Here is a 22408-nt window from a genome sequence, read left to right on the forward strand (position 1 = left end):
CTCCTACCCTGTACAAAAGTATATCCTTTCCCAATTCCAATTCCAGCTTGAGAAAGGGATGAAAAAGACTTCATTAAAGAGGCTAATGTTCTATCCAAACTGGGAAGGATGTTGGATACTTCTCACTGAAGGAATAGTATCTTCCACAGACAGCAGTTTAGTGGCTCAGAATTCAAGAGGATGCACCACCTTGAGCTCAGCACTTGTGGTTTATTACTTTATTTGAACCCCTCCCTGGAGCTATTTTCTTGTAATCTCTCCGAAACATTGATCTCAAAACATTTATTCTCTTTTAATGCCCTTTTCTTTTTATGAAACAAATCTTTCAGCGAAAACCATCTTTAATCCTGCACCGGCTGTTGCTGACCTTGATCCCGAGTTCTACAAAGAGACAGATGTCTTCTGTTGCAACGAGACTGAGGTACTGTGTTGCTTTTTCTTATTTTACACATGTTGATGCACTGAGTTAGCTGTTTTTTCGGCCCTGGGGTGTAGGTTCAGAAGCACCCAGATTAATGAGATAAAGCTTGTCCTTCTCTGCTAGTTAGAAGGATGCAGAACTGCTCAAAATTTCACTCTGCAATTGGCACTTACACCAGTAATCTACAAGGCTGGTGTTGGAAATGGAAACATCATCTCTTTTAAGATTGGGGTTGACACATTTGTGAATTGTGGAAGAATTGTCTTATCTGCTCAAGCTTGACTGGATCTTGGAGCACTTGATGCTGAATATGTCAAGTTCTGGAATTCACTGACCCTCTGCTAAATCCCCAATTTTGTCAGATGTCAGATCTCCTGTTGAGAAATTGAGAAATTACCAATGAAGAAGGCATGTATTATGTCTACCCAGTTCAGGATTATTCAGTGGAGCCAGGAGGCATAGGAATGGTCCCATGACTCCACATGAATTAGAATTGCTTACCCTACTTTTCCCACACCCTCCCCCACTGCCTACCACCACCTCTTCCCCCCTCCACCGCCTCCAACCACTCAACCCATAGCCCACTTCAGTCCCCACCTCCCATGACTTATGCGAAAGATCGTTGGGCCTCTCAGTTTGAATGCATGGATCAAAAACTACTTTTCCAACATTTTCTGTTCCCATAGTGTATAAATTAATAAAATACTTGTAAAATAGATGTGTAAAGAAACTTTTTCAATTCACCAACTTCAACTAGTGGTCAGTTTTATTCAAGTTGTGGTTTTTCTTTGCACACAGCTGTTGGTGTAACTCAGCAACTGCATTGTTCTCATTTTTGTATATTAATGGTTGATAAATGACCCTTTCATACTTTGGGAACTAATATTGTGCAACAGAATTCCTAATTCTTGCCTACAGCATAACGCTGACAACTGTGAATAAAGCAGAATGCATTTCTACATGCTACTCTGTGAGCATACCTATAGAAATATATAGCTTGCTGCTTGTACATGATGTGATATAGTAAGGGAATTATTTTCTTACTGGGCTGATTTATTGGGCAGCAAATGCAAATGCCCAGGCCACCACCAACAAGAACTCCTAGATACATGCATATACCTGAGCCAAGCCTGGTTTTCAAGTGTTCTAGGCCATTTCCTCTTTGCTCCCACGATAGGGATCCCTTCGCCAAGAATAACAGTTGTTACAAAATCAACACCCATGTGCAAAATGTGCCTCCAGTTATATTGTTTTTGATGCTCAATATGCATTACCGGTTGCCAATGTCCCCTCGTGACAGTATTGGTTTCTGGACTTCTCCACATATTTGTATTAAAGATGTTTTCTTTTAAATGTTTGTCTAATTTAAATGGTTTGTGGTATAACAGTTTATCATTGTCTATTCAAACATTTGATCTGTTGACATGAAGCTTTTCTACAATCCATCCAAATGTGTTTTTAGATTGGGGGAAAAATGATCAGTTTCATATTTCTAATTCAGATTTATAATGACAAAACCATGGATAATGGAGAGTTAGTGAGGTGAATGCTGAGGAGGGGTTAGCACAATCATCAATAATAACTGGTTAGGAATGATTTTGAAGTCAATTTAAGGAGAGTGCAAGAGGAAGACCCTGGGACAAACAGTCAGCAGCACCCAGAGGAGTGTGAGAGGTGGAACCTGGGACAGGCAGTCAGCAGCACCTAGAGGAGAGTGTGAGAGGTGGAACCTGGGACAGGCAGTCAGCAGCACCTAGAGGAGAGTGCGAGAGAAGGAACCTGGGACAGGCAGTCAACAGCACCTAGAGGAGAGGGGAGAGACCATGAGCATGGTTCTGCCAAGGCAAGGTCGGGAAGCAAAGGCTATAACCAATCGGAACCGATACCATGGGGTATCTAACACCGTCCGAGTCACGGTGAAGTACAGCGAAGGAGGATCACCTATGGATCGGGCCTTCTTCGCCAGGAGGATCCTGTTGAAGGCGTGCGGTTTTGAAGCTCCGGAGATCTACACCCTGCAGGACTTCCCCAGTGCTGGATTTTTCGACGTGATGTTCCAGCGAGTAGCAGACTGCGTCCAGCTCCTGAGGGTGTTCGAGGAGAAGAGAGACCTGCCGGAGATGAAGATCCTGACGGCGGAGCCGCTCTTTGCTCTGCCGTTGCAACGGGACCGGGTGGTGACGGTGCATCTGTACAACCCCTTCGTCCCTGTCGCCGACGTGGTCACCTTCCTCACCAGGTACTTCGATAAGGTGGGGAGCGGCACTGAGATTCGAGACGACTTGGGGATCTGGACAGGCAAACGCCAGTTTAAGGTCACGCTAAAGACCGACGGTAAGGGAGCCATTTTCCACCCTCCTTCCAAATTCGCTATCGGGGGAAACCGTGGCTACCTGGTCTACGCTGGGCAACCCAAGCATTGTCGCTCATGCGGCAAGGCTGGTCATGTGGCGGCCAACTGCAGCGCCTCCCTCTGCAAGATCTGCAAACAGGAAGGGCACCAGACAAAAGACTGCAAACAGACTAAGTGCTGCAACCTGTGTGGCGAGGCAGGTCACCTCTACAGGACCTGCCCCAAACGCTGCCGTACTTACGCACAGGCAGCCAAAGCCAACGAGGGGGAAGCAGAAGAAATGCTTCGTGTCACTCCAACCACCAAGGCCCCCAGGGAGCTCAACGGGACAAAGGAGGACACAGAGAGAGACAAGGTGGAGGAAGAGATTGAGGCAACAGATAGCCAATCAACAGCACTACCCCCTGAACCTCCCAGTCCTCAGGACAGCGAATCAATGGAGGAGGAGGCAGCAGTGGAAAAGCAGCAGGGGGAGTGGCAGACGGTGAAGAGAGCCAAAAGGAAGAAGGAGCGAAGAAGAAGCAAAGCCACTTCCCAGACAAGTGGCAAGAGGCGTCTCCCATCCGACATGGATGACAAAGGCAGCAGCTCTTCGGATGAAGAAGTGCCAGGGCGGCACCGACAGAAGAAGCGGCAAAGCTCCAGGGCGTTGGAGGACTAGACACCCGAGCTCCAGAACATTGGAGACAACAAGGAGACCAGCGCACCCCAACTTTGCCTGCAACCTGAGGAGGCCAGTGCACCACAGCCCCAGGAATCTGGGAGCAGTGAGCCAATCATCGCACCCCAGCTCCGGGAAGCCGGGAACAGCAACGCCCCAGAGGGGGTGAGTTTTGGAGAAGCTTCTCCAGCAAATGTCATCTCAAAACTCGCTCTCTACGCGAACCCCCAGATGCCACCTGAGCAGAACACTGCCAAGGAGAACTTCCTCAGCCCATCCAAAGTGAAGAAATTTGAGCTCACTATGGGTATGAAGGAGCAGACTAAAGGTCTGGGACTCTCAGAGACAACAGGTTTGGTAGGAGAATAAATGCTTTAAAATGGGTTTAAAGATTGTATCCATAAATGTGCGTAGCATTAAATCTACTACGCGATGTGTTGCGACCTTGGACTACCTTGCCAAGGTCAAAGCTGAACTGTTGTTTCTGCAGGAGTGTGCGATACCGCACCTCAGCTCCTACAGGCAATGGTCACGATGGTGGTCCCACGGGCCATCGATCTGGTCGGGCGGAAACGACTCTCGTTCCTCCGGCCTGGGTATTCTGCTGCGGGGAGGCAACTTCACCGTCTCCGAGGTTAAGGAGGTGGTGGGCGGGCGCCTCCTCGTAGCAGACGTAATGTACAAGAATGCTCCGCTTCGGTTAATCAACGTGTATGGCCCGTCACAAGGGGCCGAGCGGCTGGAGGTTTTTCAGCAGCTCCCACTGCTGCTGGCGACCTCCAGACCGGTCATTCTGGGCGGTGACTTCAACTGCATCATCGATGCGGCTGGACGATCCAGCAGGGCCGACAGCAGATTGGACGCTACGTCCAGATCCCTGATGGAAACAGTTAAGGATGCCAAGCTGCACGACGTCTTCAGCAACCCTGCAGACGGAGCGCAGCGTAGATACACCTGGTCGCGGCCAGACGGGTCCATTCGTTCCAGGATAGACTTCCTGTTTGTGTCCCGTGCATTCACAGTCAGATCCACCGACGTCAAGCCGGTGTTTTTCTCTGACCACTGCCTCCTACTGGCGGACTGCCACTTAGAGAAGGACCAGAGGGTGGGCAGGGGGGCATGGAAGCTAAATGTGCAACTGCTGACCCCAGAGAACATTGAGGAGCTCAAGAGGGATTACAAAGGTTGGAGAACCGTGAAACCCCTCTTTGAGTCCCTGACACACTGGTGGGAAGCGATCAAGGGAAACATCAAGAGGTTTTTCATCCTCAAAGGCGTCCAGAAAGCTAGAAAGGAACAGAGGGAAATGTCTCGACTCCAGAAAAACATGCAGAATCTGCTCCGGCTGCAGTCGATGGGTGTCGATGTCAAGGAGGAACTCCAAGAGGTGAAGAGCCAGCAAGCCTCGCACTTTGCCTCGGAGGCCTCCAAGATCATCTTCCGTTCCAGAGTCCGCTCCGTGGAGCAGGATGAGACGTGCTCACGTTTCTTCTTCCAAAAGGTACACAGAGAGAGCTCTGTGATCAGCAGCCTGAAGGAAGAAGACAGCTCAGTAAAGTCATCGCAGTCCGACATTTTGAGGATCAGCAAATCCTTTTATGCCGGATTGTATGACGTGAAGCCCACGGACAGCACGGCCTCCCAGTCCTTCCTGTCCTCTATCACGGAGGTCTTGGACAACAGTACACGGGAGAGCCTGGACAAACCGCTAACTCCTGACGAACTGACTAAGGCCCTTGAGTCCTTCGAGAAGAGTAAAACTCCCAGAAGCGACGGCTTGCCGGCGGAGTTGTATTCGGCTCTGTGGGACTGGATCGGCCCAGACCTGCTAGAAGTGTACGAGAGTATGCTCCTGGCCGGCAGTATGTCAGAATCCATGAGGAAAGGCATTATCACCCTCATCTACAAGCACAAGGGGGGAAGGGAGGAAATTAGAAATTGGCGACCCATTTCACTGTTGAATGTGGACTATAAGATTCTGTCCAAGGTCAATCGGGTCAAATCCGCTCTGGAATTGGTGATTCACCCTGACCAGACCTGCACTGTGCCAGGCAGGAAGATCTCTGACAGCCTCGCGCTGCTCAGGGATACGATTGCCTATGTACAGGACAGGGGTGTGGATACCTGCCTCATCAGCTTGGATCAGGAGAAGGCCTTTGACAGAATATCGCACACCTACATGGTGGATCACCCCCTACTCCTCAACCCCCACTTATGGCACCTCCCCATGCCCACGCAGAAGATGCAACACCTGCCCCTTCACTTCCTCTCTCCTCACCGTCCAAGGGCCCAAACACTCCTTTCAAGTGAAGCAGCATTTCACTTGCATTTCCCCTAACTTAGTCTACTGCATTCGTTGCTCCCAATGCGGTCTCCTCTACATTGGAGAGACCAAACGCAAACTGGGCGACCGCTTTGCAGAACACCTGCGGTCTGTCCGCAAGAAAGACCCAAACCTCCCTGTCGCTTGCCATTTTAACACTCCACCCTGTTCTCTTACCAACATGTCTGTCCTTGGCTTGCTGCATTGTTCCAGTGAAGCCCAACGCAAACTGGAGGAACAGCACCTCATCTTCCAACTAGGCACTTTACAGCCCTCCGGGCTGAATATTGAATTCAACAACTTTAGATCTTAAACTCCCCCTCCCCCCATCCCCACCCCGTTTCTTTTCCCCCCCCGGCTTTTTTTTTTCAATAATTTATATAGATTCTTCTTTCCCCACCTATTTCCATTATTTTTAAATCTAAAACTAAAACCTTTAGTCTTTCCACCCCACCCCCACTAGAGCTGTACTTTGAATATCCTGTCTTCCATTCTTAATTAGCACTTTTCTCAGACAAATACCACCACCTTCAACACCTCTTTGACCCTTTTGTCTGTGACATCTTTTGATTATCTGCTCATCTCCACAATCACACCACACCCTCAGTATGTCTCTCCGCCCCCCCCCCCCCCCAACCCACCTTAAACCAATTTATATTTCTCCCTTCTTCTAACTATGCTCCAGTTCTGCCGAAGGGCCATGAAGGCTCGAAACGTTAACTGATTTCTTCTCCGCCGATGCTGCCAGACTTGCTGAGTTTTTCCAGGTAATTCTGTTTTTGTTTTGGATTTCCAGCATCTGCAGTAGCTTTTAGCTTTTTGTTTTTATACATGGTGGATGTGCTCTCCAAAATGGGGTTTGGGGAGGGAATTCGAAATTGGATCCAACTGCTCTACACTAACATCAGTAGCGCAGTCTCAATCAATGGGTGGGAAACAGATAGCTTTCCGATTAAATCTGGAGTCAGGCAGGGCTGTCCTCTCTCGCCTGTTCTTTTCGTGTGTTGCATAGAACCCTTTGCCGAGTCCATCAGGAAGGATCTGGGCATAAGAGGAATGACGATCCCAGGCAGTGGAGGCACTCAGGTAAAAGCCTCCCTGTACATGGACGATGTCGCCGTCTTCTGCTCGGATCTGCTGTCGGTGCGCAGACTGATCCACATCTGCGACCAGTTCGAACTGGCCTCGGGAGCCGAGGTAAATCGTGGGAAGAGCGAGGCCATGTTCTTTGGGAACTGGGCTGACCGATCCTTTGCCCCCTTCACTGTCAGGGCTGACGGCCTGAAGGTGCTGGGGATATGGTTCGGAGGGACCAGGGCATGCATTAGAAACTGGAAGGAGCGAGTGTCTATGGTGAAAAGGAAACTGGGCAAGTGGGAGCGACGCTCCCTCTCCATTGCGGGCAAGAACCTGGTCATCAGGTGTGAGGCACTCTCGCTGTTGCTGTACGTGGCGCAGGTCTGGCCCATTCCACACTCCTGCGTGGTGGCGATCACTCGAGCCATCTTCCGCTTTATCTGGAGGTCAAAAATGGATCATGTCCGCAGGGATGCGATGTACAAGCCTCTAGATAAAGGGGGAAAAAACGTGCCCAACATCGCCCTCATACTAATGGCCACCTTTGTGTGTGGCTGCATCAAGCGGTGCGTAGACCCTCAGTACGCAAACACCAAGTGTCACTATGTGCTGAGGTTCTACCTGTCCCCGGTGTTGCGAAGGATGGGTCTGGCCACGCTGCCGCGGAACGCTCCAAGTAGTTGGACCGTGCCGTACCACCTGTCCCTGGTGGAAAAATTTATGCAGAAAAACACCTTTGACCACAAGTCCATCAGGCAGTGGTCAGCACGTAATGTCTTAGAGGAAAAGGAGAGGGTGGACCCTGTGGGATGGTTCCCCGAGCAGACTGTCAAAGTCATTTGGCAGAATGCCTCATCGCCAGAACTTTCCAACAAGCACCAAGACGTGGCTTGGCTGGTGGTGAGAAAGGCCCTCCCCGTCAGAACCTTCCTACACGTCAGGAGTCTCACCCACTCTGCACGTTGCCCTCGAGGTGGCTGTGGTGGGGAAGAGACCGTCGTTCACCTCCTTGTGGATTGTGCCTTTGCAAAGAAGGTCTGGAGAGAGACGCAGTGGTTGCTGTCGAGGTTCATCCCGAGCAGTTCTGTGACACAGGACTCTGTGCTCTACGGGCTGTTCCCAGGGACACACACCGAGACAAACATCAACTGCAGCTGGAGGATCATCAACTCGGTGAAAGACGTGCTTTGGTCTGCCCGAAACTTGTTGGTCTTCCAGTACAAAGAGTTGTCCCCGACCGAGTGTTGCAGACTGGCACAATCCAAAGTCCAGGACTACGTGCTGAGCGATGCACTAAAGCTTGGGGCAGCTGCCGCAAAGACGCAATGGGGAAGGGTCGCGGTCTAAGACCTTTCTGCCACAGTGCACCGAGGGGCTGGGAACTGTTTAAAACCCCCTTGGGCTGTACAGCTCAAAATGAAAGGCTGTAAATGTTTGTAATATTGTTTGTACTGATGCACCTGGTGATACATTTTGTAAAAGTTGAACCGGATTGTACCCTTGTAATGGTGTTTTTGAAATGGTTTGGAATGTGGTTGAAGAAATTTTATGAATAAAGTATATTTTTGCAAAAAAACAAGTCAGCAGCACCTAGAGGAGAGTGCGAGAGGAGGAACCTGGGACAGGCAGTAAGCAGCACCTAGAGGAGAGTGCGAGAGAAGGAACCTGGGACAGGCAGTCAGCAGCACCTAGAGGAGAGTGCGAGAGGAGGAACCTGGGACAGGCAGTCAGCAGCACTTAGAGGAAAGTGCGAGAGGAGGACCCTGTGAGAGAAAGTTTACCTGTGAGGGAGCAGAGCAACTGTATAAAGAGTGGAGTTTACCTGTGAGGGAGCTGGTTCTCACCCAGACACTCAGCAGCACTGGAATTTGAAAGGAGTGACGTCAGGACAAGGGAGAGAGCTGATTGGTAGGCAGTAGGTAAGTTGTTTATTTTGCACTTTAAAGCGACATTACAGAAGGTAAGAGTCTCAGCATTTCTTTATTTTAAGGAAAACTAAATAGTTTTCTCCTTGGTTTAAATTTAAGGAAATAGTCTTTTAATTAAAAGCAAACTAAAAGTATGGCAAGGGAGCTCAGTCCCATGTGTTGAATGGCCTGCACCATATGGAAATTCTTAGACATTCCTTGCAGTCTGGATGACCACATGTGCAGGAAGTGCCATCAGCTTGACTAGCTTGAGCAACGGATTTTGGAGCTTGAGCGTCAGCTGGAGACACAGCGGTACATCCGCGAGGTCGAGGGTTACGTGGGTAGCACGTTTTTAGATGTGGTCACTCCGCAGATTAAGGAAGTGCAGTCAGAGAGGGAATGGGTGACCACCAGTCAGAAGAGGGGAAGCAGGCAGGTAGTCAGGAAAGCCCCAGAGTGCACCTCATTCGAGAACCGTTTTTCTGTGTGAGAAAACGGTGAGGGTGAAGGTTCCTTGTGCAGCCAGAGCCGAGTTCAAGGCACTGTGGGTGGCTCAGCTGCACAAGTTGGGGGGAGAGGGGTAAGAATGCAGGAGCAATAGTGGTAGGAGACTCAACAGTGAGGGGCGCAGACAGGTGCTTTTGCAGCCGTAGACGTGACTCCAGGATGATGTGTTGCCTCCCTAGTGCCAAGGTCAAGGATGTCACAGAACGGCCGCAGGGCATTCTAAAGGGGGAGGCCGAACAGTCGGAGATTGTGATTCACATTGATACCAACGACATAGGTAGAAAGAGGGATAAGGTCCTGCAGCAAGAATTTAGGGAGCTAAGTAGCAGATTAAAAAGCAGGACCTCATAGGTTGTAATGTCTGAATTACTACCTGTGCCATGTGTTAGTGAGTATAGGAATAAGGGGATAGAGAGGATGAATGCGTGGCTGAAGAGATGGTGCAGGAGGGAGGGCTTTAGTTTCCTGGATCACTGGATCTATTTCTGGCAAGGGTGGGGCCTATACAAGTCGAATGGGTTGCATCTGAACCTGAATGGGACCAACATCCTTGCAGGAAAGTTTGCTAGTGCTGTTGTGGGGAGTTTAAACTACTTTGGCAGGGGATGGGATATACAGTGAAGGTACAGTAGGGGTTGATGCACAGCCAATTTTAGAAGAGAAACTAAGTCAGCCTAGAAGGCAGAGCAAATATAGACCTGTTAAGGCACAAGGGAATAATGCCAGGCTGGATTACATCTATTTTAACGCAAGGAGTCTTACAAGTAAGGCAGATGAATTGAGGGTGTGGATTAACACATGGGAATAAGATATTGTTGCTATCACAGAGACATGGTTGAGGGAAGGGCAGGACTGGCAGCTCAATATTCCAGGGTATAGAATCTTCAGGTGTGACAGGGAGGGGGTGTAAAAGAGGAGGTGGCATTGCACTATTGATCAAGGAGTCAATTACTGCAATAAGGAGGGGTGGTATCATAGAAGGTAGAACTTAAAAACGAAAAAGGGGCAGTCACTTTGCTGGGAGTGTACTGTAGGCCTCTGAACAGTCAGCGGGAGATAGAGGATCAGATATGTAGGCAAATCTCAGAGAAGTGTAAAAATAATAGGGTAATAATAGGGGATTTCAACTTCCCCAATATTAACTGGGATAGTCTTACTGTGAAAGGCTTAGAGGGGGCAGAATTCTTAAAGTGCATCCAGGGGAGCTTTTTGAGCCAACACATAGAAAGTCCTATATGAGAAGGGGTGGTACTGGACCTAATCTTAGGGAATGAAGCTGGGCAAGTGGTAGAAGTGTCAGTGGGGGAGCATTTCAAGGATAGTCACCATTATTCTGTAAGATTTAAGGTAATTATGGAAAAGGACAAAGATGGACCAGAAATAAAGGTCCTGAATTGGGGGAAGGCCAATTTCAAAATGATAAGACAGGATCCGGCCAAAGTGTAGTGGGAGCAGCTATTTGTAGGAACGTCTGCATCAGACCAGTGGGAGTCATTCAAAAAGGAAATAGTGAGAGTTCAGGGCCAACATGTTCCCATAAAGGTGAAGGGTAGGACCAACAATTCCAGGGATCCGTGGATGACAAGGGATATAGAGGATTGGCTAAGGAAAAAAAGGAGGCTTATTGCAGATACAGAGGGCTGAAAACAGCAGAAGTCCTGGAGGAGTATAGAAAATGCAGGGGGTACTTAAAAAAAAGTAATTAAGAGAGCGAAGAGGGGGCATGAGAAAACACAGATGGGCAAGATAAAGGAAAATCCCAAAGCATCTTATAAATATATTAAGGGCAAGAGGATAAGCAGGGAAAGAGTAGGACCCATTAGGGACCAAAGTGGCAATCTGTGTTTGGAGCCGGAGGAGGTAGGTGAGGTTTAAAATTACTTTTCATCTGTGTTCACTATGGAGAAGGACGATGTAGGTATAGAAATCAAGGAGGGGGACTGTGATATACTTGAACAAATTCGCATTGAAAGTGAAGAGGTATTAGTGGTTTTAGTGGGCTTAAAAGTGGATAAATCCCTAGGCCCAGATGAGATGTATCCCAGACTGCTGTGGGAAGCAAGGGAGGAGTTTGCAGGGGCCCTGACACTAATTTTCAAATCCTCTCTGGCTACAGGAGAGGTGCCAGAAGACTGGAGGACAGCGAGTGTGGTACCATTATTCAAGAAGGGTAGTAGAAATAAACCAGGTAATTACAGGCCAGTGAGTCTAACATCAGTGGTAGGGAAAGTATTGGAAAAAATTTCTGAGTGACAGGATTAATCTCCACTTGGAGAGACAGGGATTAATCAGGGATAGTCGGCATGGCTTTGTCAGGGGGAGATCATGTCTAGCAAATTTGATTGAATTTTTCGAGGAGGTAACTGGTTGTGTAGATGAGGGTAGTGCAGTTGATGTAGTCTACATGGACTTCAGTAAGGCTTTTGACAGGGTCCCGCATTGGAGAATGTTCAAGAAGGTAAGAGCCCATGGGATCCAGGACAATTTGGCAAATTGGATCCAAGATTGGCTTAGTGGTAGGAGGCAGAGGGTGATGGCTGAAAGTTGTTTTTGTGATTGGAAGCCTGTGACTAGAGGTGTACCGCAGGGATTGGAGCTGGGACTCTTGCTGTTTGTAGTGTACATTAATGATTTAGACATGAAATAGGAGGTATGATCAGTAAGTACGCAGATGACACAAAAATTAGTGGTGTCGTAAATAGTGAGGAGGAAAGCCTTAGATTACGGGACGATATAGATGGGCTGGTAAGATGGGCAGAGCAGTGGCAAATGGAATTTAATCCTGAGAAGTGTGAGGTGATGCATTTTGAGAGGACTAACACGGCAAGGCAATACACAGTGAATGACAGGACCCTAGGAAGTACAGAGGATCAGAGGGACCTTGATGTACATGTCCATAGGTCCCTGAAGGCAGCAGCACAGGTAGATAAGGTGGTTAAGAAGGCATATAGGATACTTGCTTTTATTAGCCGAGGCATAGAATATAAGAGCAGGGAGGTTATGTTGGAGCTGTATAAAATGCTACTTAGGCCACAGCTGGAGTACAGTGTGCAATTCTGGTCGCCACACTATAGGAAGGATGTGATTGCAGCGGAGAGGGTACACTGGAGATTCACCAGGATGTTGCCTGGGCTGGAGCATTTCAGCTATGAAGAGAGACTGAATAGGCTAGGGTTGTTTTTCTTAGAGCAGAGAAGGCTGAGGGGGGACCTGATAGGGGTATACAAAATTATGAGGGGCATAGATAGGGTAGATAGGAAGAAACTTTTCCCCCTAGCGGAGGTGTCAATAAACAGGGGGCATAGATTTAAGGTAAGGGGCAGGAGGTTTAGTGGGGATTTGAGGAAAATATTTTTCACCCAGAGGTTGGTTGGAATCTGGAACACACTGCCTGAAGGGATGGTAGAGGCAGGAACCCTCACAACATTTAAGAAGTATTTAGATGAGCACTTGAAACACCATAGCATACAGGGCTACAGGCCAAGTGTTGGAAAATGGGATTAGAATAGATAGGTGCTTAGTGGCCGGCATGGACATGATGGGCTGAATGGTCTGTTTCTGTGCTGTATAACTCTATGACTCTATTGCTATGATTCTATAATAAACATGGCAAGATGAGAAACTTTACTTGTAATGAAAGCTAGATCATACACATACTAGGTATGTAACATTGAAAGAATTGATTTATATTGTAGTGACTGACTCAGTAATTTGGATTTTGTTATAATCTGTTGAGATCTGTTTGTGGTCAGATGGTGAAGATATGATTTCATATATTGAATATGCTGTGGGTTCACAAAAGCCATCTGGATATATCCCAGTAGTCAAACATAGTTTCTTGCTACTTAATAGAGTGCCAGAATTTTTTGTTCCAAGCCTGATACTTGTGTTAACCTTTTGAAAACTGAAACAGGCTTTCAGCACTAAATGAGACCTTACCTTTCTTAATTTTGGGGAAATAGCTGCACTCCTCATGGCAGCACAGCTGAAACCAAGAGCTCTGAACTTTCTGCGTTTTGATCGGTTTTTACTTTGAAGTACCATTCCCAAATTCTCATGCACCTTCTAAAGCTAAAACTTGCTGTACAGCTTTCTTAGCTCTGTTGTTAGCATTCTTTCCTCTAAGTCGGAAGGCCATAGGGAAGACCCTCAAATCTTGGGTAATATTCCAGTGCAGAACATATGTTGCACTGTCACAGGTATATTCTTTTGGATGAAACTACACTTCAAAAGTACTTAATGTGCTGAAAAGCACATTGGGATGTTCTGAGGTTGTGAAAAGTGCTAGATATAATATATACAATATGCAAGTTCTTTTTGGAGTTACAGGAGATGGGGGAATACAGCATATTTAAAAATATTCATATTAAATAGTTGTTTGGTAGTACAGGTCTTTACTATTATTGAAAAAAGATTTTGTCAAAGCTTTTCATCTTGCGCCCATCAGGACAATCACAATAATACCGATGTCAAGGAAGCAACAACTTTTTACTGTATGGGTAGAGAGTGCAGATTGGTTGGCAAGTGGACTCTGATTGGTAGAGGTGTTGCCATGGAGGATGCACCAAGTGAAGCTAGCTATTTCACGCTGCTACTATGCAGTAGCAACACGAGTGGTACTTGCCACTAATAGGATGCTGCCATCAAGCCAAAAAGATGTTCTGCCAATCATACAAATCAGTAATGTGGTATATGAATTTCAGTGCCAGTGCGATGCTAGGTATGTAGGCCATACATCACAAAGATTGGCAGATTGTATCAAACAGCATGTCTCTTTCGCTGTTCAAAATTGGCAAGGTACAGACCATACCCAACCAGCCCGTGCTTGCAAAACTCAAAACTCAGTGTCCGACATTAGATGTGGTTCCATAATTGGACAACATTTGCTAAATAATTAAGCTGACAATCAATTTAAGATTGTCAGTCAGGCTCGCTGTATGACACATTTACGTGTGCTGGAAGCTACACATATTAATACACAGGGCCCTGTTCTTTGCAGACAGAAAGAACATGTTACACACATTGCACTTGTTTCAGCTAAGCAAAATAAGTGATAGCCATTCGCTGGTTCATTCCTCAAGGCAATGCCTTGACCAATCAGAGTCAAGCTGCCTGCTTAAAATTTCAAACAATGCTTGGCAGTTAACTGTCAGTCACCATTAACTGGTGCATTCTCCATGGCTACGCCTCTACCAATCAGAGTCCACTAGCCAACCAATCAACACTCTCTTCTCATACCGTATGAGCACCCTGACAGTCTTGTGATTGTCCTGATGAGTGCAAGACGGAAAGTTTTGACAAAATGTCTTTATTCAGCAATGCTCCTACTCCGTTTGAATAGGAAAGACAAAAATCTGCAAATGCAGAAAATGTGAAAATACTGCAAATATGTAGTAAGCCCAACAGCATCAGCAGGGGGCAGATTAACTGTTATGGGTGCATACCCTTCAACAGACATGTGAACCTGCCTTTTCACATTTCAGATTTTGGTGGACCTGCTGTGTGTTGCTAATATTTTTTTCTATTTATTTCTGAAAAGTTTGGTTTGTTTCTTCAGCAGCATTAAAATCATACTAGCTGGCAAAAAAAAAGTCCAGGGAGGAAGTGAGACCTTTTTTTCATGCAGCAAGTTTTTATAAAATGGAATGCACAGCCTGAAAGGAAGCAGATTTAACAGTAATTTTCAAAAGGGACTTTGATGTATAGTCAATAGGACAAAGTTACAGGGCTGTGGGGAGAGGGTGAGACTAATTGTATAGCTCTTTCAAAGAGTGGCATAGGCATGATGGGCTGAATGTCGTCCTGCTGTGCTGTATGATTCTATGATGTTGCTTATAGCCAAGCCTTAATCAAAGTGAGTGTTATCTTCCTTGGATTTCTTTTATCTTTTTCTCTATAGATATTTTTAGCTTCCCTGTTTCTTATTACTTTGATAAAGAAGCCGTCACTAACTACATCTTGAAGCGCATTTTCACTTGCACTGATATCTGGTAAGATATTGTAGCATGCCCAGATAATGAACAGAACCCATTTTAAAAAAGGATTATTTCAGTGACTGAATCTGTCCTGCAGCCTTCTTGTCTGTAAAATTCAGCAGAGCACAAGCAATATTAAACAGAACAACAATATATTTGAAGCAGATACGCCAGGTCCTGGCTTGTGCTTGACGTCTCGGTAGGGCCTTGTTAAGAGAGAAACCGACACCTGACATAGCTGGACCGGTGGCAATCACAGTATACAGCGAGAGGTCTCCAGTTTGTGGTTTAGCTTAACATCCCCTGTTGAGAAAGATGCTGATTAACCATATCAAGAACAAGTTGCATTTTTAGAACACCTTTGACTTAAAATGCCCCAAGGCGCTTCACAGGAGCATTATCAAACATGATTTCACACCACGCACATAAGATGCTATTAGGACAAAAGACTAAAGCTTGGTCAAAGAGGTCAATTTTAATGATTAGCTTTCAGGAGGAGAGAGAGGTGGCGCTATTTAGGGAGAAAATTCTAGAGCTAAGGGCCTAGGCAGCTGAAGGCACAGCTCTAAAATTGAGGAAGCCTAAGTGGCCAGTATTCAAAGAGCGGAGAAATCTCAGAGTTTAAGACTGGAGGAAGTTGCAGAGAAGAGGAGCAGTGAGGCCGTTGATGGATTTTATGATCAAGAAGTTGCCAAACCAAAAGCCATTATTGATCAATGAACATAAGGGTGATGGTGAATGGAACTTGATGGGCGTAAGGATATGGGCAGCAGAGTTTTGGATGAGCTGAAGTTTACAGAGGATGGTAAATGGGAAGCCTTCCAGGAGAGCATTGGCAGCCACATCAATAGAGGAACTGAGGCAGGGGTGGAGACTATTACAGAGGTGGAAGTAGGTCGTCTTGGTGATGGGGAGGACATCAGGTCAGAAGCTCAGCTCAGGTTCAGATAGTACACCGAGGTTATGAACAGTCTATTTCACCATTAGACAATGATGCGGCAGGGATAGGCAATGGAGTTAGTGGCTAAGGAATGGAGTTTGTGGTGAATAAACAACACCAGCCGTTCATTACACTTAAAAACTTATGGACTTTTGCATTGAAATTGCAATTAGGAATTCATTTCAGCACAGCACTCTTTATAGGACATTTTGGACCTTTGTGAACAGGACAACAAACTGGGTATCTCCTGAACCAATTAGATAGAAAAATTCTTAATGAGGTGCACAGAGTCCAAACCAGTAAGTACATTAAATTCAATATTGAATCATTTACAGAGAGCGGAATAGAGGGAAAGAAAGGTGAGATTTTGCAAGAGTGATAAAAGGGACAGAAAGAGAAAGTTTTTTAAAGTTTTATTCTTTTCAACTCTAACAATAATTAAAACCTGAATATGTCTTCACACTTTTAATTTTTATCCCAAATAGATTGTTTGGCAGTAATTAAGAATTAGAGTAGAAAGTCCAAAGTTTTCCGGGGTGTTTAGTGATTATATATTTTTTAAGTGCCACAACTTCATGCCATTCCATGTGTTTCAATGCCAAGTTTCTCGGTAAGTTATTGATGTAGTTCAGTTCCTGGAGGAGTAGAGCAACTTGGACAGCAACGTCCTAATTTCCACATTTAACTGCTCATCTGTAATTGCCAGAAGTTACTGTCCGATTTACTTTTTTATAGCTTCAGCATTACTTTTGCTGCAAAATTCAGGCTAATGGTTTTGGTGTTCTCAATAGTTTACTGGAGAAAATTTTTATACATCTAATACTGGATGTCAGAAAAGCAGCATGACAAATCAGAAGTAATGGAGAGATTGAGGGAAATAGTGAAGTACAGCTGAGTTCATCAGTGTATGTGTAGATTCTGACATTGTGAAAATTGATCAGGATTATTGTGTATACTTAATTTATTTTTAAACATAGTTTGGCCTCTATTTTCAGATCCATCTGTATCATCCAGTAATCCTCAGGCTAAAAGAGTTTCTGGCCGTTTTTTTTGTTTGTTTTCTGTAAGAATAAGTTTCTTCATGGACCACGTACTAATGATGGATAGGCAACTTGATCTTAAGCATCCAACAACTGTTTCCTCACCATGTCACCTACCAGTGCTTTTCTTTTCTTCTCTCCCTTACAGACTTCCATTTGATGGCCTTTCCTTCCCTATTACAGTAGCACTATTAAGTTTACAACTTAACAGATTGTGTATTGTGAACTGGTATTCTACCACTCCATGATGTTTCACTGCACTACTTCATGTCTCTGTGAAGAGTAAAAGAAATTAATTAGCCATAGTCCACAAAGGACTGTAAGCAGCTCCCTCCATTAGAGAGAGGGACAATTTTTTTTCCCTTTATTTATTCACGGAATGTGAGCTTCGCTGGCTGGGCCAGCATTTATTGCCCATCCCTAGTTCCCCTTGAGAAGGTGGTGGTGAGCTGCCTTATTGAACCACTGCAGTCCATGTGGTGCAGGTACACCCACAGTGCTGTTAGGAAGACAGTTCCAGGATTTTGACCCAGTGACCATGAAGGATTGGTAATATAGTTCCAAGTCAGGATGGTGAGTGACTTGGAAGGGAACTTCCAGATGGTGGTGTTCCCATGTTTCTACTGCCCTTGTCCTTCGATATGGTAGTGGTCATGGGTTTTGAAGGTGCTGTCTAAGGAGCCTTCGTGAATTCCTCCAGCACATCTTGTAGATGGTGCACATTTCTACTACTGTGCATCAGTGGTGGAGGGAGTGAATGTTTGTGAATGTGGTGCCAATCAAGCGGCCTGCTTTGTCCTGAACGATGTCAAGCTTCTTGTGTGTTGTGGGAACTGCACTCATCCAGGCAAGTGGGGGAGTATTCCCATTCCTGGCTTGTGCCTTGTAGATGGTGGACAGGCTTTGGGGAATCAGGAGGTGAGTTATTCGTTGCATGATTCCTAGCCTCTGACCTTCTCTTGTCGCCACAGTATTTATATGGCTACTGCAGTTCAGTTTCTGGTCAATGGTAACCTCCAGGATGTTGATAGTGGGGGATTCAGTGATGGTAATGCCATTGAACATCAAGGGGCGATGGTTGGATTCTCTCTTGTTGGAGATGGTCATTGCCTGACACATGTGTGGCGTAAATGTTACTTGTCGTTTGTCAGCCCAAATAATTGATTATATATAATTTGAGACGCACCGCTCCACAAGAGTGGGGCAAGCCTTGCACTGATATAGGATCTTGCATGACTTCAGAATCTCCCAAGTGCTTTACAGCCAATTAAGTACTTTTGGCACATAGTCACTGTTGTAATCTCGGTAACATGGCAGACAATTTGCAGACAGGGAAGTCCTACAAAAAACAATGCAATAATCACCAGATAATTTTTTTTTAGTAATGTTAATTGAGGAATAAATATTGGCCGGGACACTGGGAAGAACTGCCTTAATATAAAGACAAAATATTGCGGATGCTGGAAATCTGAAACAAAAACAAAAAATGCTGGAAAAACTCAGCAGGTCTGACAGCATCTGTGGAGAGAAAGACAGAGTTAACTTTTCGAGTCCGGAGTAATACGGACTCAAAATGTTAACTCTGTCTTTCTCTCCACAAGAACTGCCTTGCTCTTTGAAATAGTGTAATGGAATTTTTTATGTCCAATTATTTTTCAAAAATATACTTCATTCATAAAATTTATAAAAATACATTACATGAGCATCCAAAGTTGACATTACATAAGGTGCAAACAAATCAATTTCTTCCAACACTGTTATGTTACTCAGTACATTTACAATTACAGTTAACATTTATAAGATTTGTTATGCGTTAAACAGACAGCCCAAGGGGTTTTACCCAGTTTCCAGCCCCTCGGTCTTAGACAGTGGCCTTTCCCCATTAAGCCATTGCTGTGGCTGCTCCAAGCTTTAGTGCGTCCTCAGCACAAAGTCCTGGACCTTGGAATGCACCGGTCTGCAATACTTGCTTGTGGCCAACTTTTTGCACTGGAAGACAAACCAGTTTCAGGCAAATCAAAGACCACTTTCACCAAGTTAATGTCCATTGAGAAGTTGGGTGCGCTTCTGTTTAGCATCTGATCAGAAAGACAGCACCTCTGGCTTAGTTTCATACCCTTACGCCCTCATCTCATTTCGGGCTCGGCCCGATGCTAAACTCTTCTTCCACCGCCTTCGTCTCCATGCTCACTTCTTTGGGCAGGAGTCCTCTCCCCGTTCAACGGATCCTTTTACCCATCTCCAATATTCTCCCTCCACCTGGACCCCTCCCTCTGGATTCTTACCTTCTCTTGATCTTTTCATTGAGAACTGTCGGCGTGACATTAGTCGTCTCAATTTCTCTGCTCCTCTCACCCATTCTAATCTGTCTCTCTCTGAACTTACTGCACTCCGTTCTCTCAGGTCCAACCCCAACATTGTCATCAAACCCGCTGACAAGGGTGGTGCTGTTGTTGTCTAGCGCACTGACCTCTACCTCGCGGAAGCTGAGCGTCAACTCGCAGACACTTCCTCCTACCTCTCCCTGGACCATGACCCCACCACTGAACATCAAGCCATTGTTTCCAGGGCTGTCACTGACCTCATCTCCCCTGGAGATCTTCCTCCCACAGCTTCCAACCTGATAGTCACCCAACCTCGGACGGCCCGCTTCTACCTCCTACCCAAAATCCACAAACAGAACTGTCCCGGCAGACCGATCGTGTCAGCCTGTTCCTGCCCCACGGAACTCATTTCTCGTTACCTTGACTCCCTTCTCTCTCCCTTTGTCCAGTCCCTTCCCACCTATATCCGTGATTCCTCTGACACCTTACGTCACATCAACAATTTCCAGTTCCCTGGCCCCAACCGCTTCCTCTTCACCATGGACGTCCAATCCCTCTACACCTCCATCCCCCACCAGGATGGTCTGAGGGCCCTTAGCTTCTTCCTTGAACAGAGGCCCGAACAATCCCCATCCACCACTACTCTCCTCCGTCTGGCTGAACTTGTTCTCACACTGAACAATTTCTCCTTTAACTCCTCTCACTTCCTCCAAATAAAAGGTGTGGCTATGGGTACCCGCATGGGCCCCAGATATGCCTGTCTCTTTATGGGGTATGTGGTACATTCCTTGTTCCAGTCCTACTCCAGCCCCCTCCCACAACTCTTTCTCCGGTACATCGATGATTACTTCGGTGCTGCTTCATGCTCTCGTCGGGACCTGGAAAAATTTTATTAATTTTGCTTCCAATCTCCACCCCTCCATCATTTTCACATGGTCCATCTCTGACACTTCCCTTCCTTTCCTTGACCTTTCTGTCTCAATTTCTGGTGATAGACTGTCCACCAATATCCATTACAAGCCTCCCGACTCCCACAGCTACCTCAACTACAGCTCCTCACACCCCGCTTCCTCGAAGGACTCCATCCCATTCTTTCAGTTCCTTCGCCTCCGTCGCATCTGTTCTGATGATGCTACCTTCAAAAACAGTTCCTCTGACATGTCCTCCTTCTTCCTTAACCGAGGTTTTCCACCCACGGTGGTTGACAGGGCCCTCAACCGTGTCCGGCCCATCTCCCGCGCATCCGCCCTCACGCCTTCTCCTCCCTCCCAAAAACATGATAGGGTCCCCCTTGTCCTCACTTATCACCCCACCAGCCTCCGCATTCAAAGGATCATCCTCCTCCATTTCCGCCAACTCCAGCATGATGCCACCACCAAACACATCCTCCCTTCACCCCCACTGGCGGCATTCCGTAGGGATTGTTCCCTCTGGGACACCCTGGTCCACTCCTCCATCACCCCCTACTCCTCAACCCCCACCTATGGCACCTCCCCATGCCCACGCAGAAGATGCAACACCTGCCCCTTCACTTCCTCTCTCCTCACCGTCCAAGGGCCCAAACACTCCTTTCAAGTGAAGCAGCATTTCACTTGCATTTCCCCTAACTTAGTCTACTGCATTCGTTGCTCCCAATGCGGTCTCCTCTACATTGGAGAGACCAAACGTAAACTGGGCGACCGCTTTGCAGAACACCTGCGGTCTGTCCGCAAGAAAGACCCAAACCTCCCTGTCGCTTGCCATTTTAACACACCACCCTGCTTTCTTGCCCACATGTCTGTCCTTGGCTTGCTGCATTGTTCCAGTGAAGCCCAACGCAAACTGGAGGAACAGCACCTCATCTTCCGACTAGGCACTTTACAGCCTTCCGGACTGAATATTGAATTCAACAACATTAGATCTTGAACTCCCTCCTCCATCCCCACCCCCTTTCCTTTTCTTCCCCCTCCCTTTTGTTTTTTCCAATAATTTATATAGATTTTTCTTTTCCCACCTATTTCCATTATTTTTAAATCTATACCAGTAATGCCCTGTCAGTCTTTCCACCCCACCCCCACTAGAGCTGTACCTTGAGTGTCCTGCCATCCATTTTTAATTAGCACATTCTCTTAGATAATATCACCACCTTCAACACTTCTTTGTTCCTTTATCTGTAACATCTTTTGATTATCTGCTCCTATCACTGCTTGCTTGTCCCTACAATCACCACCCCCCCCCCCCCACCAACCCCCCGCAACTTCTCCCCCCCCCGCCACCTTAAACCAACTTATATTTCACCCCTCTCCTAATATTACTCAGTTCTGTTGAAGGGTCGTAAGGACTCGAAACGTCAACTCTTTTCTTCTCCGCCGATGCTGCCAGACCTGCTGAGTTTTTCCAGGTAATTCTGTTTTTGTTTTGGATTTCCAGCATCCGCAGTGGTTTTTTTGTTTTTAACTTTCAGATAGTGGTGTTCCCATGTGTCTGCTGCCCTTCTCCTTCTAGCTGGTAGTAGTCGTGGGTTTGGATGGTGCTGTCTAAGGAGGATTGGTGAGTTGCTGCGTTGCATCTTGTAGATGGCACACACTGCTGCCACTGTTTGTCAGTAGTGGAGGGAATGAATGTTTGTGGATGGGGTGCCAACCAAGCAGGCTGCTTTGTCCTAGATGATGTCGTACTTCTTGAGTGTTGTTGGAGCTGCATTCATCCATGCAAGTGGAGAGTATTCCATCACACTCCTGACTTGTGCATTGTCGATGGTAGACAGGCTTTGGGGAGTCAGGAGGTGAGTTACTTGCTGCAGGATTCTTAGCCTCTGACCTGCTCTTGTAGCCACAGTATTTAATGGCTAGTCCAGTTCAGGTTCTGGTCAATGGTAACCCCCAGGATGTTGATAGT

At 46.5% G+C, this 22408-nt stretch overlaps 1 protein-coding gene across 4 annotated transcripts in view; it reads left to right on the top strand.

The window, feature by feature from the left end:
* The window catches only part of rbks (ribokinase), a 169231-nt gene that overhangs the window by 57769 nt on the left and 89054 nt on the right, over positions 1 to 22408 (top strand). For all 4 annotated transcript variants that reach the window (XM_078542706.1, XM_078542703.1, XM_078542705.1 and 1 more), the window contains one exon: positions 330 to 421. In XM_078542706.1, the coding sequence (XP_078398832.1) occupies positions 330 to 421 (92 nt within the window). The remainder of the gene's footprint in view (positions 1 to 329; positions 422 to 22408) is intronic.

Source organism: Cetorhinus maximus, chromosome 5 (assembly GCF_964194155.1).
Source record: "Cetorhinus maximus chromosome 5, sCetMax3.hap1.1, whole genome shotgun sequence".
Taxonomy (NCBI): Eukaryota; Metazoa; Chordata; class Chondrichthyes; order Lamniformes; family Cetorhinidae; genus Cetorhinus; species Cetorhinus maximus.